General features: G+C 33.7%; 1 protein-coding gene across 2 annotated transcripts in view; it reads left to right on the forward strand.

Annotated features, from left to right (window-relative positions):
* The window catches only part of CWC27 (CWC27 spliceosome associated cyclophilin), a 192,181-nt gene that overhangs the window by 9,212 nt on the left and 165,053 nt on the right, over window positions 1-17,916 (forward strand). For both annotated transcript variants that reach the window (XM_072826627.1, XM_072826625.1), the window contains exons 3-7: window positions 5,131-5,243; window positions 7,809-7,952; window positions 9,410-9,508; window positions 10,117-10,220; window positions 11,921-11,990. In XM_072826627.1, coding sequence (XP_072682728.1) covers window positions 5,131-5,243; window positions 7,809-7,952; window positions 9,410-9,508; window positions 10,117-10,220; window positions 11,921-11,990 — 530 coding nt within the window. The remainder of the gene's footprint in view (window positions 1-5,130; window positions 5,244-7,808; window positions 7,953-9,409; window positions 9,509-10,116; window positions 10,221-11,920; window positions 11,991-17,916) is intronic.

A 17,916-nucleotide genomic window follows, 5' to 3' on the forward strand; every position in this document is an offset into this window, starting at 1 on the left:
GGCAAATCATTATCTTTCTAAGTTCTATCTGATTTGTAGAGACAGACAAGGTTAATCAGGTATCAGAAAGCAGTGTTTTGAGTCAAAAGCAAGGTATGAAAGAGAATCCAGTATAATCAATAGGAGGGTACAGCAAGAGCTCTCCAAATAGGTAATAATTACATTAGTAATTACCAGGGGAAGGTTTAAAATATAAAAATACATAGCCCCCCCCCCCCCCCCCGAAAAAAATGCCAAAAGAGAGAGAGAGAGAGAGAGACATCTGCGAAGACCATTATTGATAATTGCTATGGCAGGCAGGAAGGAAATTGAGTCAGACAGGTAGTACAGTCAGAAAAGCCTCAAATAACTATCAACAGAACCAAGAAACACAGTAGACATAGAAAAGTCAGACTTGTTTCTGGAAAGAAGTTTTGAAGACTCAAAGCTCAAATTTTACAGGGGAAGAGTGAAAGTACAAAAACATTAGAAAGAATGAATAGTAATTAATAATCCATGACCAGGTGAATGGAAGAAACAGAAAACATCTGGATATAATATGATAGTGAAGAAGAAATAAAGTCCTTAAGTTAGGTCATGGTGGAACTTATTTGGAACAACAAAAAATTATTCCCCTATTTATAAGAATACAAGGAGAAAGAAAAAACAGTAGTAAAATCATTAGAAAAATAACTAGAACAATTCTTTTAATTGATCAGGTGAAAGATAGAATTATTACTGCAAAGTCTAACAAACCCGAGAAAGACTAATTTAAATGCAGATACGCCCAAATAAAGTCAGTTTTAAAAATGTAACTTAGAGAACCCCATTTTAATTCACTAATTCTATGATTTAAACAAGTCATGATATTTCTAGATCTTGTAACATCATATCAGTATTTTCTTCAAAAAGGGATGATTTCCAGAATTAAAAAGGAAAGGAGTAAAAACCAGGAAGTTGGAGCATGACATAAATATGCCAATTAAAGGGAAGTTTTTAGTCTTTATTTTTTTTTAGCTTTATTGAGGTATTATAGACAAATAAAAATTGTATATATTTAGGTTGTACAACATGATTTTTAAAGATGTACAATGCGGTGATTCAAGATCTATATATATATATACAGTGAAATGGTTATCCAAATGAAGTAATGCATCCATCACTTCACATAGTTACCTTGTGAGTGTGTGTATGTGGTGAAAACACTTAGCAAATTTCAAGTATACTATACAGTACTATTAACTATAATCACCATGCTTGGTTCCTCTGAAGTATGAGGAAGGAGTAAAATTCTAGGCTGGCAAAACAAAGTGGGAAGCAGAAATATTTAACAAAAAACAAAAAGGCTAGGGGATGCCTGGGTGGCTCGGTGGTTGAGCGTTGGCCTTTGGCTCAGGGCATGATCCTGGGGTCCAGAATCGAGTCCCACATTGGGCTCCTTGAAGAGAGCCTGCTTCTCCCTCTGCCTATGTCTCTGTTTCTCTCTGTATTTCTCATGAATAAATAAGTAAAATCTTAAAAAAAAAAAAAGTGGCTAAAATAAATAGGGCAGACAGATAACTGTGAGTTTTAAATAAATATTTATAAAATTAAACATAAGCACCAGGTTCTGGAAGAAATACACATAAACCACATAAAAATGCATATGTAAATTCCTATATTGTACTTGGCAGAAATACAATTAGACAAAGTATATTATGAGACACATATATTGTACTGCCAGAAATATAAATATAATGGAAAATGCCAGAGCCACAGCAGCCAAATAGGAAATTTCATATTTAAGGTACATGAAAATATCTTTCTTCAATTCAGGAAAATTCAGGAGGGTGCTATGAACACACATAATGAAAATATAAAGCCTTTCTTCAAAATCCTTATGGGACTGATACATAAATATTTAAGAAGTCAAATAAACATTGCATGCAGCAGAATCTATTACAGTACATAGTAAACTTTAAGGACAACCATAATGCATAGTTTAGCAGTATTAAGTCACATGGAAATAGATATGAATATGGAATTTTGTGGAAATTTGAAATTTTAGCTCTGGTAGAGTACAAAATCATGGTATAGAGGAATTATAGAAAGTTCCTACTCAGTATATATAGTATTGTAATTTCATTCATCTAACAGGAATACAATTAGGAAAATTTTTAAAAAAAGCTAACTTTAATAAAAATATATATAAATAAAATAAAATAAAATAGCTTAAAGTAAAAAGCCAGTATCACCGAAGGGCTTAAGAGGAAATAGGAAAATGAAGATGGGTAATTTTAAAATTTGAAAGCACAAGTAATAAAGATGTCTTTCATGTCCCCCTTCCCTCACATCTAATGGATTACTGAGCCCCTGCTTCCTGGAGGATTCTTAAATATATGCACCTCAATATAATCCACAGTCAGGTTTTACTTTAAGGACAAGAAGTTGCTCCCTCTCACTCAGCCGTGTCGCTTCCATTCCATTCTCCATACTGGGAGTTTGAGTGATCTTTGAAAAAAGCAGATCTGATTAAAAAAAAAAAAAAAAATGTCAATTGGCTGTATATTATGGACCTAACAGATTATTAATCACTTTCTGATATAGACTGGGATATGTTTTATATTTAAATTTCTAGAATTTAAGTGAAAATACTACAGTTTGATGTCACATTTGTGTTGAATTTAAAATTTATAGATTACCTCCACATTATTTTAATCTTCAGAACAACACTGTGAATTAATTTAAAATATTAATTTTATAATAAGAAAATTATATGTAAAGCATGGGGGACAATAGTTAATAGTACTGTATTGTGTATTTGGAAGTTGCTAAGAATGTAGATCTTGTTCTCATGACAAGAAAAAGGAATTCGTAACTGTAACTATGTGAGGTGCTAGATGTTGATGAGACTTACTGTGGTAAACATTGCACAACATATATAAATATTGAATCATGTTGTACACCTGAAACCAATATAATGTTAAATGTCAATTATATTTCAATTTTTTAAAAAGGGTGGGAAAATTTCTGTTTAAGGCTACCCAGCCAAGAGGCAAAACTCAGCACTCCTGACTGTTACATAGTGTCAACCTGAGTAAATGGTTAAGGATACAGGAGGGATACTTTCAGATCAGTTTTTACAGTTTCTCTTTGTAACCAAGGAGCACTTGTTTGCACTGGGAATCTCTTGCCAGTGTAGCTTTAAAGTATGGATTTGGGGAAGCTGAGGTGGCTCCGTGGTTGAGCGTCAGCCTTCATTCAGCTCAGGGCATGGTCCTGGGGTTCTAGGATTGAGTCCCACATCCGGCTTCCTGCAGGGAGCCTGCTTCTCCCTCTGCCTATATCTCTGTCTCTCTCTCTCTGTTTCTCATGATTACAGAAATAAAATCTTTAAAAAAAAATTAAAGTATGGATTTTATATCCAATTATACCTTGCAAGTGTAAATAATTATGAAGGAGCCTCCAAGTTATTGTATTCTAGTACTTTATGAATTATGATAAACCATAGTCTTGTTTTGACTCATAAAGTAGGCACTTGACTAGTATTTGTCTTAAAATGAATTAGGTTATGTTTAGGTACAAGTAAGAGAAGACTCAGCTCAATATTATTTACATAATAAAGACATTTATAATCCCATATGACAAGAAATCTGGTGTCAGGCAGTTCTGCAGCTCAGTGAAGCTTTCAGGAAACTATACTTTTTCCATCTTTCTGTTTTGCAGTCCTAAGCACGTTGACCAAACTAGGACTACACTCAGTAATCAACTCCACTTCAGTCCACTCCGTTGCTACCTGTTATTTGTTTCTTTGTTTTTACAACAATGATAATAGGTCTTGTTTATTCAGCATTTCCTTCAGGGCTATACATATGTTCTACATATACTTTCCTCTTGTACTTATTTCATTAATTAATGTAAGTTCAAAACTAACTTGATTGAAATAAAATAATTTCTTTCATTCAAGCGATCTTTTATAAAAAGAGGTGAAATTCACATAATATGAAAGTAGCCTTTTCAAAGACAATTCAGTGATATTTAGTATATTCACTATGTTATGCAACCAGCCCCTCTTACTAATTTCAAAACATTACACCAAAAGAAAACACTCACTAAACAATCACTCCCATCTTCCAGCAACCACACAATCCATTTTCCATCTCTACAGATTTACCTGTTCTAGATGTTTCATATAAATGGAACTATATAATATGTAACTTTGTGTCTGTCTTCTTTCACAAAGCATATTTTTGAGGTTCTTCTATGCCTCAGTGTATATCAGTACTTCATTCTCTCCTTTGGCTCAGTAATATTACATTGTATGTATATATCTGATTTTGTTTATCCATTCACAGACTGATGAACATTTGAGTTGTTTCTACCTTTTAGCGGTTGCAAATAGTGCTGCTGTGACATTCATTTAGTACTTGTTTTCAGTTTTGGGGGGGTATGTTCATATAAGTGAATTTGATGGATAATTTTGTGTTTAAATTTTACAGAGCCACCAAACTGTGTTACACAGTGACTGTATCATTTTACAACCCACTAGCAATATGCAAAGGCTCCAGTTTCACCACCTCCTCACTAACACTTGTTATTTTCCAGTTTTTGGATGATAGCCATCCTAGTGAGTGTGAAGTGGTAGTTGACTGTGATTTGATTAGCATTTCCTTAATGACTAATGATACTAAGAATCTTTTATTCATATTGGCCATTGTTGCTACTTCTTAATATAAACTCTAAGATTCTCTCAAACCCTAAATAATTCCCTTCTGCCCCCACCAAATTCTTGGCTCAGGATTTACCTCACTGAGATGCCATGCTTCGGCCACATACAACTTCTTTTCCTAGGTTCCCGATAATAAGTACTATTAGAAGATTATATGTGATCTCTCTTGTGTATTTATAGCTTCCAAATAATATATTTATATGTAAACTGTAATCCAGAGTTTGAGAGAATCCTGGAAATAATTACAGCATAACAACAACCATGCTTTTTGTAGAAATTGTGCTGTTTTGAGTAGACATCTTGTAGTAAGTAGGGGAGAAAGGGCTTGGTTTATGAGCCTATTTAAAAGTCTGAGAAAAACATCTTGTGATTCTAATTATATTAATTCTGAAAGCTATATACTTCATTTTAGACTTTGCTAAATTATTTTCAATTTCTTTCAGCATATTATGACAACACCATTTTTCATAGAGTTGTACCTGGTTTTATAGTCCAAGGGGGAGATCCTACTGGCACAGGGGCTGGTGGAGAGTCCATCTATGGAGCCCCATTCAAGGTAAAACTGAATTTTTATTGTTGTTTATTTGCAAATCAGTTTGGATTGCTTAATCAAAAATGACTGTGCCCTACATGAAAGAAAAGTGCATTTCACATTTGTGCACAAAATCTGGCTAACTTTATCACATGTTTAGGATTATACAGTTATAAGAGCAGCACTTCTATCCAGCATTCTAAGTTGTCTTATTGCTAACGTTTATGCTAGACTGAATTCAGGTGGAACTACAGGTAGTCATGAGGAAAATGTGAGTCAGAAAAAAAACTAATATAACATAATTCTTGATATCTGACTGTATCTGATCTCTGGAATTCTGTAAATGTAAAGGATTTTTAGGACATTTCATATGCCATCATATTTTAAAATATTTTATTTAACACTATATGAAGTTTATATTAATCTGCTTGGATTGTTATAATAAAATGTAACTGATGGGTTGGCTTAAACAATAACAATTTATTTCTCACAGTTCTGGAGGCTAGGAAGTACAGATCAGCTTACTGGCATGCAATTTCTGGTGAAGGATCTCTTCCTGGCTTGCAGATGGCCACCTGCTCGCTGAGAGAACATGAGCTCTGGTGTCTCTTCCTTTTTTTAATAAGGGCACTAGCCCTATTGGATTAGGGCTTCGTACCTATGACAAGTCTTATTATCTCCTTACAGCCCTTTCTCCAATATAGTCACAATGGGGATTAGAGTTTCATCATATGAATTTTGGGGAGACACAATTCACTCTAAAGCAGAATTCATTCTAAATTAATGCACAACAGACCTCTGTAGTCTAAAATATATGCCATAACAGGAAATCACAAGGGTACAGAAGAAAGAATTAACCTAAAAAATGTTAGGAAAAAAAATGTATTAATCAAGAATAGGTCAGTGATTTGTTAACTGCCAACAGATCTAAAAAGAAAAAAAGAGGTAATGTCATAGTTAAAATACAAAAAATAACAGTGGGTTCAAATAAAAAACTACAAGTTAGGTTATTTATTAATCTGATGGTATCAATGTCATATTCTTTGAATGAGTAAACATCAGTGGCTCTTAAAATACAAGAATTTGTAAGACATGTTTATACTAATGAGAGGGCCTGGACTTTCTTTTAATTTTTTACTGGGTTACTGTGTGATTCTTGAGAAAAATACTTGAACTATTTGCTTTAATTTCCAGACAACAATGGCCTTACAAAATGAGGTATTGTTATAATTTTAAAAATCTCACATGTCACTATAAAACGCTATTTTGGGGATCCCTGGGTGGCACAGCAGTTTAGCACCTGCCTTTGGCTCAGGGCGCGATCCTGGAGACCCGGGATCGAATCCCACATCGGGCTCCCGGTGCATGGAGCCTGCCTCTCTCTCTCTCTCTCTCTCTCTCTCTCTATCGTAAATAAATAAAAATTAAAAAAAAAAAAAAACGCTATTTTGTATTTTACCAAATTGAGATATCTCATGATTTTACAGCTTCCATCTAGTAGGAAGCATTCCTTTATTCTACTGTTTGGTGTAACAGAATAGTATTTTCTCACAACTCCTTTCTAAATTGAGATTTTCTTTTTTTTTGCTTATTATAGAATACTGTTATCTTGTTAAATTTTTCAATTAGGCCATTTTTTTTAAAGATTTTATTTATGTATTCATGAGAGACACAGAGAGAGAGGCAGAGACACAGGCAGAGGGAGAAGCAGGCTCCATGCAGGGAGTCCCAAAGTGGGACTCTATCCCAGGACCCTGGGATCATGACCTGAGCCAAAGGCAGATAAGATGCTCAACCACTGAGCCACCCAAGTTCCCCTCAAATTAGGTCATTTTTGATACAATATACGGAGTTAATGACTCTTTGAGCTCAAATCTTTTGAGTTATTTATTAAGGAAAAATAACTTTCTTTCTGAAAAGCATTGATTGCATAATATGGCTGTTTTACACATGAGTCTAGTAGTATCAGGTCTGGGTAGAAATTCTGTTAACTGAGAAACTAACATATGTTATGTAGCCCTGCTGTAGCAAGAAATCCACCTTAGAAAGGCTTTCTCTTGCTCTTTGGAAAACTGGCCAATGAGACAAAGGCCAGTTCAGAAAAGATTCACCAAAGACCTTTAAAAAAGAGTAAAGGACATAATACAATTATAGTAGATTCCTTAAATTGAAAAACAAGAAGCAATTTTTTCATGACCTTTAGAATGGAGTGAGGAGGGGCAATAGCTGAAAACTCTGCAATGATTCAAAGGTTTTTTTGGAGGAAAAAATAGAAGGTTATAAAAAGTTAGAGAACTTTGAGGGATGGAAACAGGGGAATGACTTAGAGGTGCCCTTTGAGTGCCCTTCTGTGTATTTAGGCTAATTTTGTGGTTGAGTATATTTAGAAGATGCTTACAGGCTAGTGAAGTAAGTTTAATAGAATTGAAGGAATAGTAAGTATTGGATTTGATTATACTTGAAAATCAGTTAAATAAAACTTTAGCATTTTTTATTAGAAGTTGTATAGGACCTTCTTAACTGAAAATGAAGACCCTTATAACAGATTATTTACTAAATTATCTTTATTTTAATTTTTTTATGCTTCAGGATGAATTCCACTCACGGTTACGTTTTAATCGGAGAGGACTGGTTGCCATGGCAAATGCTGGTCCCCACGATAATGGAAGCCAATTTTTCTTTACACTGGGTCGAGCAGATGAACTTAACAATAAGCATACCATTTTTGGAAAGGTTTGTGTTCAGTTATCTTCAGCTTCTCTGATGCATATGACCAACTTACATAGGAGCTGCCCTCATCAAAATATCTCCTGGGCTATGTATTTATTATTTCTAAAAGTGATGGGATATATTCCTTTTACAATGAACTATGAGGGAGTTGAGTTTTTTGTGTATGTTTCAATTAAGTCATTGATTATGACTTTAAAATTTTCTTTTTTCTTAAATCATACTAATGATATTTGCTACTGTATCACTCAGCTGATATTGTTTTTATATTTTTTAGAAACCTAGGTATTATCTAGGTAACAAGTAGTTTAATGTTTTTAGTAGTTTAATGTTTATTTTTGTAAATGATGAATTCCCATAAGTTTACAGTGGAAGTTGTGTTGACATTAAAACTTTTTACCTGAAATATTACTTTGTTACCTATTTAATCCTGCTCATATTTAACATCGTATCAGGGCATGTCATTTCCATAGAATTTTCAACAGTTGTCTTTAAAAGGAGATTCTGGAGGTTTTGTTTTCCTAGTCTCCCTTCTAAAAAATATGTTTATGGTTTAAGTCTAAATATGTTAGACATCACTAGTGTATCAGCTCCCTCTACTGGTTCAATAGGAATGGTTTCCCCACAGGCTAGGCAAAACAATTTTGTGAGGATGGAGAAAAAAAAACAAACTGAGCACAACTGGAAAACTGGTATTATTTTAAAACTCCTGAGAAATATTGAAGAAAGGACTTATGTAGAAAACATGTAATACAATATTGTTGCTTACAACTTAACAATATAGCTTAAGAAATATGCACATTTGAACCACTGCAACGCAGGGTGTCTGATAGTCATAGATTTTCCTGTTATTCTTAAAAACTAAAAACATATAATAAAATGAGATTTAGAATGTCTTTCTACACCACTTTTTACAGTTGCTTATATAACTTTCCCATTAGAGACCAAGTATAACATAGCAATGAGAATTCAGAAGGGCTGTCACGGTCAGCTCTGTAACTTCTTTGAATCTCAGTTTTCTTATCTGGAGAAGGAAGATAATGACAATACCTGCTTTTAGGATGTTTATGAGAATATAACAACATAATGTCTGCAAAGCACTTACACATGGTATTGTTATTTGCTTGTTCTACCCAATTCTAAAATCTGAATTTGTTTATTTTGTTTGAAAAGTTGTCATTCAGTAGGAGGTTACTTGGCATCATATTCTCACTTTTAACAAAACCTGATATTAAATATACATTGGAAGTTTTCTAAAAATGTTATTGAGGGATTGAACTCCATTTCTGCTTTTTATCCTTTAAGATGAAGTTGCTTTATTTGCAATATTTAATGCATAGGCTCCTATAGAAAAATATGGGATTTCCTTTTAATTATTGAAAAAATATTTTCAGAAGCCCTCCCTTATTTCAGAGAATGAGTATAATAGTTTGCAGTTGAGCTCTTTCTTATTTGTTTGATAGGTCACAGGGGATACAATATATAACATGCTGCGGTTGACAGAAGTAGACATTGGTGAGGAAGAAAGACCACGTAATCCACACAAAATAAGAAGCTGTGAGGTAGGAACATGATTTCTGAGGTACAGCACTTAAATTATCGTGTAAGAGAAGTGGACTGTTAGTATTTTTAAACTATTGGATGAAGGCTTTATATTGAATCAGCATTACAACTCAGATTGTATCTCTGTAATTCAGGCACAATTTCTGATTAAGAAATTTTTTTAAAATTGAAGGTTTTGGTTACAAAGATGAAACTTTAATTGATTAATCCAGCGCATGAAAAGCTTGACTTGTAAGAGAAAGTTAGAAGAATAAGGCTTATTTAAGCTCAATGAAGTGCTTTCCTAGGTAGTTTAAGAGTGATCCTTCATTGAGGAAGCAAGGTCCTCAAAAGCATTTATTTTGGGGTCAGAAGTCTGAGTTGGTCTTGCTTACGGGGTATTAAGTTTTCTTGAATATTTTTCCCTTTCCTAAAATAAAGATAAAATACCATTTACTTAATTGCACATAGGATTATCAGGAGAATCTAGAGAGGCCCTGTAAGTGGAAGCACTTTATGTAGTAAATATATCACTAGACTTAGAGTTATGTGAGCAAAGAAAAAAAAAACAGATTAATATCAATGCAAGTAAATACTAGTTTTAATTTTTTGTGAAATTTTTTTGTAGGTTTTGTTTAATCCTTTTGATGACATCATTCCAAGAGAAATAAAAAAGCCAAAAAAAGAGAAACCAGAGGAAGAAGTAAAGAAATTGAAACCCAAAGGCACAAAGTAATCAGAAATAATAGAATAATAGAAATTCATTTATTTTATTTACTTTTGTAACAACTGTTTACTAATGAGGGGGAGGCCAGTGTGGACTGGGAAGCTATCTGAATTATGAGGTTGTTGTTTTTTTTCTCTATGTATTTCTTTTGTTTAAGTGCTGTATGTAACTTAAGCTAAAGATGTCAGATGTCTATATGAGATCTGTACTAATAAATATTTGTGATCACTATAAAAATTATTTACATAAATGAGTTGTTGAAAATTATTCTTTGTTTTTTATTTGTTTTTCAATTAATATATGCTCTGTGTAAAGCACTTGGAAAGTCAAGTATGAAGGATAGAATGACTGCATTGTTACATAATTTAAGTTTTTCACTTCTGTTTTAGAGTAAATAAGTTTCAGTATCTTATGAACAATATTTTTCACATTATTAGTTTTGCTTATTTTAATAAAATAGATTTCAGAGAGTTAGATTTCAACTTCCTCTTTTGATGAATTATAGCATCCATATTAGTAATTTTAGTGTATTCATAATTGTTAGATTCAGACAGCTTTTTTTTTTGATTCAGACAGCTCTAAGTCTAATCCTGCCTGACGCCATTTATATGAAGCAAAGTGTGTTCATATTTCTGAGCTTCAGTTTCCCCATCTTATAAAATGGAGATTATAATTACAACATCTGGTTGTTATGAAGAGAAAATAAGCAGGGGGAATTTGAAAATACCCAGTGGATTAGGTATTCAATCACATTTGTTTCTTTCTGTGACATCCTACATTATAAGGAAGTTAAGCTGCTTTTATAAACTGTCAAACATGAGCCACTTCAATAAGCCCTTAATGTCTTGTGGCAAAAAAAATTCTTATATAGCTGAATATTTGATATTCTTTTATTTTTTGATTTATTTATTTTGACTAATTGATCCTTGGGTGAAAGGTTACAGTCCCCATATTCAGATAAAATATTTCATCACTATTCATTATCTTGATAACAGCCCAAAAGTTGGGTGTTTTGGATTTTGTTTTTAATTTATAGCAAATATATTAGGGATGATGTGGCAGTCATTGATTACATCTGGGTTTTGAAATAAAAATTCCTCTGGTTGCCAAATCTTTTACTTTTTTTTTAATATCTGAGAGTTTTAATAACTTACTATTTATCTTCCTTGGGATGTCTTTAGTTTGAAGCCTCAAAGAGGACAGTTTATTCTTCCCCATGGGCTTTTTTTTTTTTTGTTAAGTTTATTGCTTATATATATTTGTTTATTTAACAATGTTGTGTATCTTATCAATTTTTAAATACTGAGACATTTTGGAAGACACTAGATTAATTCTCATTTGTAGTGCTCTCAGGGCTATATATTTATTAGGTTTTCAGAAATCTCTATTTTGCTAACCTGTTTTTATAAATATAAAAAGCTTAATTATTTCTGTCATGTTTGACTTGATATATTTAATAGGAGTGCTCGGGATGGATTTTTGGTCATTAGTTTCGTCTAATATATGAAATATCTGTGGTCTGAGGCCAATGTCTTAGCATTATACTGATCCTTACTATATTTCTGCTGAATACTAAGTCATATTGTGTGAACAGCCAAAATGTGTTTCTTCCTGTAAATTCTATTTTATCGCCTTGAAAATACAGTATTTATAAGTTTTGTTTAATTTTCTCAATTTTCTTTCATTCTTTCCTTTTTTTGATAAGAAATTTTAGTTTACTTTCATTTGGAGAGGAAGCTGAAGAAGAAGAGGAGGAAGTAAATCGAGTTAGTCAGGTAAAACTCTAATCCCTTTGTTCTGAATTACAAAAGACATTAGGGTCTATATCTCACTCATTTTTGTATCTCTTGCACAGTGTATTTTTCACAGTACACCAGCAGGAAGTGTTCATTGAACTGATTTGTAAAATAATTTCTTGTCAGTAATATTTGCAACTCCTAAGATGATATGCCCACTTGAAATTGTAATTTTGTGGGGATTTTTAACCTTTTTATTTTTATTTTTTTTAATCAGAACTGGAGTTAAAAAATGATTCAACTTTGTGATTCAGATTTTAATTGCTGTTTGCTCAAGTGGTTTGCTAGATGATAATGATTATGGTCATTATGTCAATAAATAGTGACAGACCAAAGCTCTTATATTCATTTTACTATTATCTATTAATATTTATTAATGTCATTAATTCTCATCACAGCCCTTTGAGATAGGTATTTTTATCTTCATTTTACCCACAAATAAATTAAGGTATAGATAGGTTATAATTTCCTCAGTCACACAACCAGTAAATGCTCGGATTTGAACCTATGTCTCCTTCAGTGTAAGATACATGAATTTAGAGCAGTGAATCTGTTAAATATACTCTAAAAAAATCATCCTCAAGAGTTTTTCCTCCCAAAGATTCTGGTATGTCTTCCCTCAGATGATAAAGAAATGATGGAAATTTGTATGGAGAGTCAAATGGGAGAAAGGCCAGGGGAGTTGGGGATACAGGCAGTTTAGAGGATTATAATAATAGTAGAATGTTGAAGGGCACTTGCTGACTCAGTCCTTTAAGTGTCTGATTCTTGATTTCGGTTCAGGTCATGATCACAACATCGTGAGATCGAACCCTATGTGGAAGATTCTCTCTCTCCCTCTCCCTCTGCCCCACCCCTTCTCTCTCTCAAAAAAATATAATTAGTTAAAAATAATAGTGGAGGGTTGAAATGTAGAGTTTTTTGGGTTTTTTTTGTTTTGTTTTGTTTTGTTTTTTTTTTTTTTTTTTTTTTTTTAGTGGATAATTCCTGTCCTTTTATCTGTTTGTAAAGAAAACATAACACCTTTATATTTTTTTTTTTAAGATTTCATTTATTTATTCATGAGACAGACACACACACACACACACACACACACACAGAGGTAGAGACACAGGCAGAGGGAGAAGCAGGCTCCATGCAAGGAGCCTGACGTGGGACTCGATCCCGGGTCTCCAGGATCACACCCTGAGCTGCAGGCGGCACTTAACCACTGCGCCACCGGGGCTGCCCCATAACGCCTTTATTTTATTTTATTTTATTTTATTTTATTTTATTTTATTTTATTTTATTTTATTTTATTTATTTATTTATTTATTTATTTATTTATTTATTTATTTATTTATTTAAAATTTATTTATTGATAGACACACAGAGAGGCAGAGACACAGACAGAGGGAGAAGCAGGCTCCATGCAGGGAGCCCAACATGGGACTCGATCCCGGGTCTCCAGGATCACACCCCAGGCTGCAAGCAGCGCCAAACCGCTGCGCCACCGGGGCTGCCCCCCCATAATGCTTTTAAATCACTCTTTTATAAATAGATTTTTTTTGCAGTATTTAAAAAAAAGAAGGAAAACTAATGAACACAGAGGCCTAAAGGATTAGAAGTTTTATTGTGGTAATTAAAACTCTGTAACTTAGCCCTGTCTTACTTGCTTAATATAGTTACCTATTTCTAAGCAACATAATAGCACTGACTTAAAAGCACATTATTTTTACCTTTGTTTTTAATTCTTTAACCATGTGCTTCCCTCATCATGGAGAATGGTTTTGGTAGGCTAATGTTGGACATACAGTGAGCACACTACTTCTACCCATTGCATTAAGACTGAATTGAAATGGACATGTGTAAGAAATGTTATAGTCATAATTTTTTCTTGCTGTCTTCATCATCCCAGAGTGATATATTCGATACCATGGATTCAACTACCCTTGTATACCAATATTCTGAACTCTAGGAGACATGGACAAATATTTCTGGGCTTTTATCTCATATTCTTGATTTCCTTTATGAAACATCTCTTTAGATGTCAAAATTAAATTCATCTTTATATAAAAATCTCCTTTCCTTAGGCCTGGTCAACATTATCAATCACTCTACCACTCTGATATCTCAGAAGTTGTCCTCTTTAAGTCAGTGCACTAGTCTTGCATTATTCAGGATTCAAATTTCTGCTTTATTAAAATGAAAGATACATTATACGTCATGATCCTGTGGATATATTTGTAAATGAACAAAACCACAAACATTAGATCTGGAAAATTCCAGGAGCCCCTTTCACTGATGTTTTCTAAAGTTACTAAGTTTCCTTACATACCCATGCCTTCCTTACTCACAACCCCCACCCCCCACACTGCTGTTTTTCCCTTTGCTTGGAGTATGTTCTCCTTTATTTGGCTAATTTGTTTTTCCTTCAGGCTTTAGCTCCACTATCAACTCCGAACTATTTCCACCTCCCTCCCCTACCCATGTCCCACCCAGGCTAAGTTTAACTTCTTTCCGGGGTCATATATCTATATATACATATCTATGACCATCAAAGCATATGTTATACCCTACTGTAATTATTTTCTTCTCTGCTACCTGTGCTAAATATTTATTTTATGTAATTTCTATAACCACATTTTATGTAATCTCTATAACAACCACATATAAGAAATCAGTACTCAGAAAGGTTATGTTACTTGTGCAAGATCATGCAATTAGGAAGTGGTGCAATCAGAATTTTGAACTTAGATTTCTATAGCCACTTAAGTCTTTAATATGATTTTGAGTGCTGCAGAAGCTGCCTGCTTCAAACTCAAGCCATCTAGGAGCCTGGCGGGAAATTGTACAGGTAGCACAGCATTCTGGGGTGGAAGGCAACTGAGTTCAATTGGCCCCCTGCCCTTTCCTAATTCACACAGGGTCCTGGATATTAGGCTGAGCAGTCTTGAAGAGAGAACAAGGGCAGGAGAAAGGACTTTCTCTATCAGTCTTTTTGTTGAATTAAATTTCTAGTCTAAAGTAAGTTTTGTTCACCATTACTTTGAGATCAACTTTACTAGGAAATTAATTTGGATTTCTTCTATTTGTAACAATCGGATGTGTTAGATGTCTGAAGCATATATTCCTCTGCTGCTTACTATTGTTCAAAGTAAAACAATCAAACAAAATATGTAACTGACACGGACCATGGTGAATTTGCTACAAGGTTGAAATCTGCAAGGATACCACTGCAGATAGTGTTGGCTTGCCCTTTATGTTTGCTCTCAAACCTGAAAAACATTTCACAGTGAAAAGACTAAGTAAATTATTCCCTTTTTTGCCAAAAAAATTGCAACCTACAATCCATTATCATATGAATAGTATAAGCCTAGTATTGTGTCATCATATTTCTCTCATCTGACTCTGTGCTGTATGATAAAATTATCAAATGTTTGTTCCTGACTCTCAAGTCTGTATCTCTAGGCTAGCTTGCTTTTCTTTTCTCTAGCTGCCTACTGACCATCTCTCTCTATTTGAATATCTCACTAGTAACCCAAGTCCTGGCCAAGGCTTAATTTATTATCTTTGTTTCTCAGACTTCTCCCTATTTTGTGACTTTTTTTTTCTATCCCCTGATATCAGTATCCTCTAGAGAAGAATTTTAGATTCTGACTTTTTTCTTACTCTTTCTCTGCAAAACCAATTTGTTCCTTGTTCTACCAATTTTTCATCTATGACATTCTAAAATCTATTTTTCCCTTTTAGTTTATTTTGCTACTACCCTTGCTGAGGCCTTCATTTTGAGCCTGGGCTGCTGCCCTAGTCTCTAGACTGGTCTCCCATCTCCTTGCTTTTCTTTCCCTTCCACTCATTACCATCAGAAAAGTCTTCCTGAAACCTCATTAATATGTCACAGTTACTCTGTTGACGATAGAAATAGGACCATGACCTTCCTCTCCTTTTACAAACTCTGCCCTTTAGTTTACTTCTTAAACCACCTAAAAACCACTGAAAAATCAGGTCCAACACTGTTTTAAAAATTAAAAATTACATTCTGGGATTCCTGGATGACTCAGCAGTTTGGCACCTGCCTTCTGCCCAGGGTGCAATCCTGGAGTCCCGGGCTGAAGTCCCACATCAGGCTCCCTGCATGGAGCCTGCTTCTCCCTCTGCCTGTGTCTCTCTCTCTCTCTCTCTCTCTCTGTATCTCTCATGAATAAATAAATAAAATCTTTTTTAAAATAAATAAAATAAAAATTACATTCTTCCATACCTCTGCAGACCTATGAAATTAGAATTTCCAAGGGAGGAGCCTGGGAAGCTGTTTTTTTAATGAATTCCTTGGACTTCTTATCAGGGAAATGTAGGAAACACTGTTAGCAGATCTAAACTATATGCTGTTCTATGTATATGTTTTGTGTTTTCCTTTCTGTATGTCTTTGTTTGTGTTCTTTTCCCTGCCTGAAGTGTCCCATCCCATTCTGGATGTCCAAGTGATACTTATTTTCAATACCTAAAATACCATTTTTTCTAAATGTCTTTTCTTAATTGTTCCTTTTTCCAATCTAACCTTTGCCTTTCTTTTGATACATTTTCCTTTTAAAAACATCCATTTTTTTTTATTACATAAAAAATATATGACTATGTTCTCAGTGTATACTGCTCAAACTTCATCTCCTTTTCTTTCTGCCTTATTAAGTGTGTAGAGTCCTAGGCTGAGTTCTTTCATGGTAAACTGTCATTTTTCAGTGGCAGTGGATTGAAGCAGAAATAGCATGGATTTGGAATCATATACATTCATATTGGCACTTCACTTTTCCACAGATACTCTGTGACCTTGGATAATTTAGTCTCTCTGAGCTTCAGCTTTCCTCTTTTTAACAGTGAAAATACCATGAACTATTTAGAGCTGTGAAATAAGGATGTGGATAGTCATTACTTCTATACAATATGCAATCTCGGAAGATGTTTTTGAAAGTCAAATGTCATACATAGGAACATAACTCTAAGTTATAATTTATATTTGATTCTCAGAGAGCTAAAGAATTATCAAAATCTGAAATCATTGAAGTTTATTGGCTTAGAGGAAAGGAAATTTCTCTAGAGGGCATGAGAAATTCTAGAGTGAATAAAAATGGAAGTATATTTTATTTATTTTTCTTTTGTATGGTTATTCAGACTGAGAATCCCTCCAATACATCTTACCTTTGGGGTAAAATGAAACCTTGGTAAGAAAAAGGAATACTAACCTTAATATTGGAAAAGTATGACCAATAAAAGTTAACCTTACTATTTTTAAATGTATGTAATAATTAGAACCAAAGTCAAGTAAGTGTCTTTTACGACAACTAAGAACAATTTCCAGTTTCAGTGGTTCCATGAAATTAAATATTTCTAGAGGTCTTGAAAATAATTGTTTCATTATTCATTTACTTATCAAGTTTCTTTTTTCAGTGACTCCACAGTGCGTTAAGCTTTATTCCAGAACCTAACAGCCCAAGTTAATAATTGGTAAAGTCTGAATTGGGGCTTTACTTTATGTGAAAAGAGAAATAAGATAGAGTCCCCTCTGGTTTATGGATTATCAGTATGGGATTACAGACACTACTTCACCCCACTCATTTATTCATGACAAGGTGCCTCTCCCACATGGGTTAGCTTTCCTTCATTATTTTTTTCAGTATCTTTCTACTACCTGATAAAAATCTTTTAGAATAATAGAATTTTATAGCTCAAAGGGATCTAGTCCAACTTCCTTTCTTTATAGATGAGGAAACTGAGACTCTGGCTAAGTGACTTGCCAGACTGACTTCATTTCCTTTTTGATAGGATTGCATGATAGGAGGATGCCATAGTCACATATTTTGAGTTCCAGAAAGCACATTGTCAGAGTCTTTCATGGTATTCTTGTGGACAACGTGAGGAAATGTGATCTGGG

The sequence above is a fragment of the Canis lupus genome, chromosome 5 (assembly GCF_048164855.1).
Source record: "Canis lupus baileyi chromosome 5, mCanLup2.hap1, whole genome shotgun sequence".
Lineage (NCBI taxonomy): Eukaryota > Metazoa > Chordata > Mammalia > Carnivora > Canidae > Canis > Canis lupus.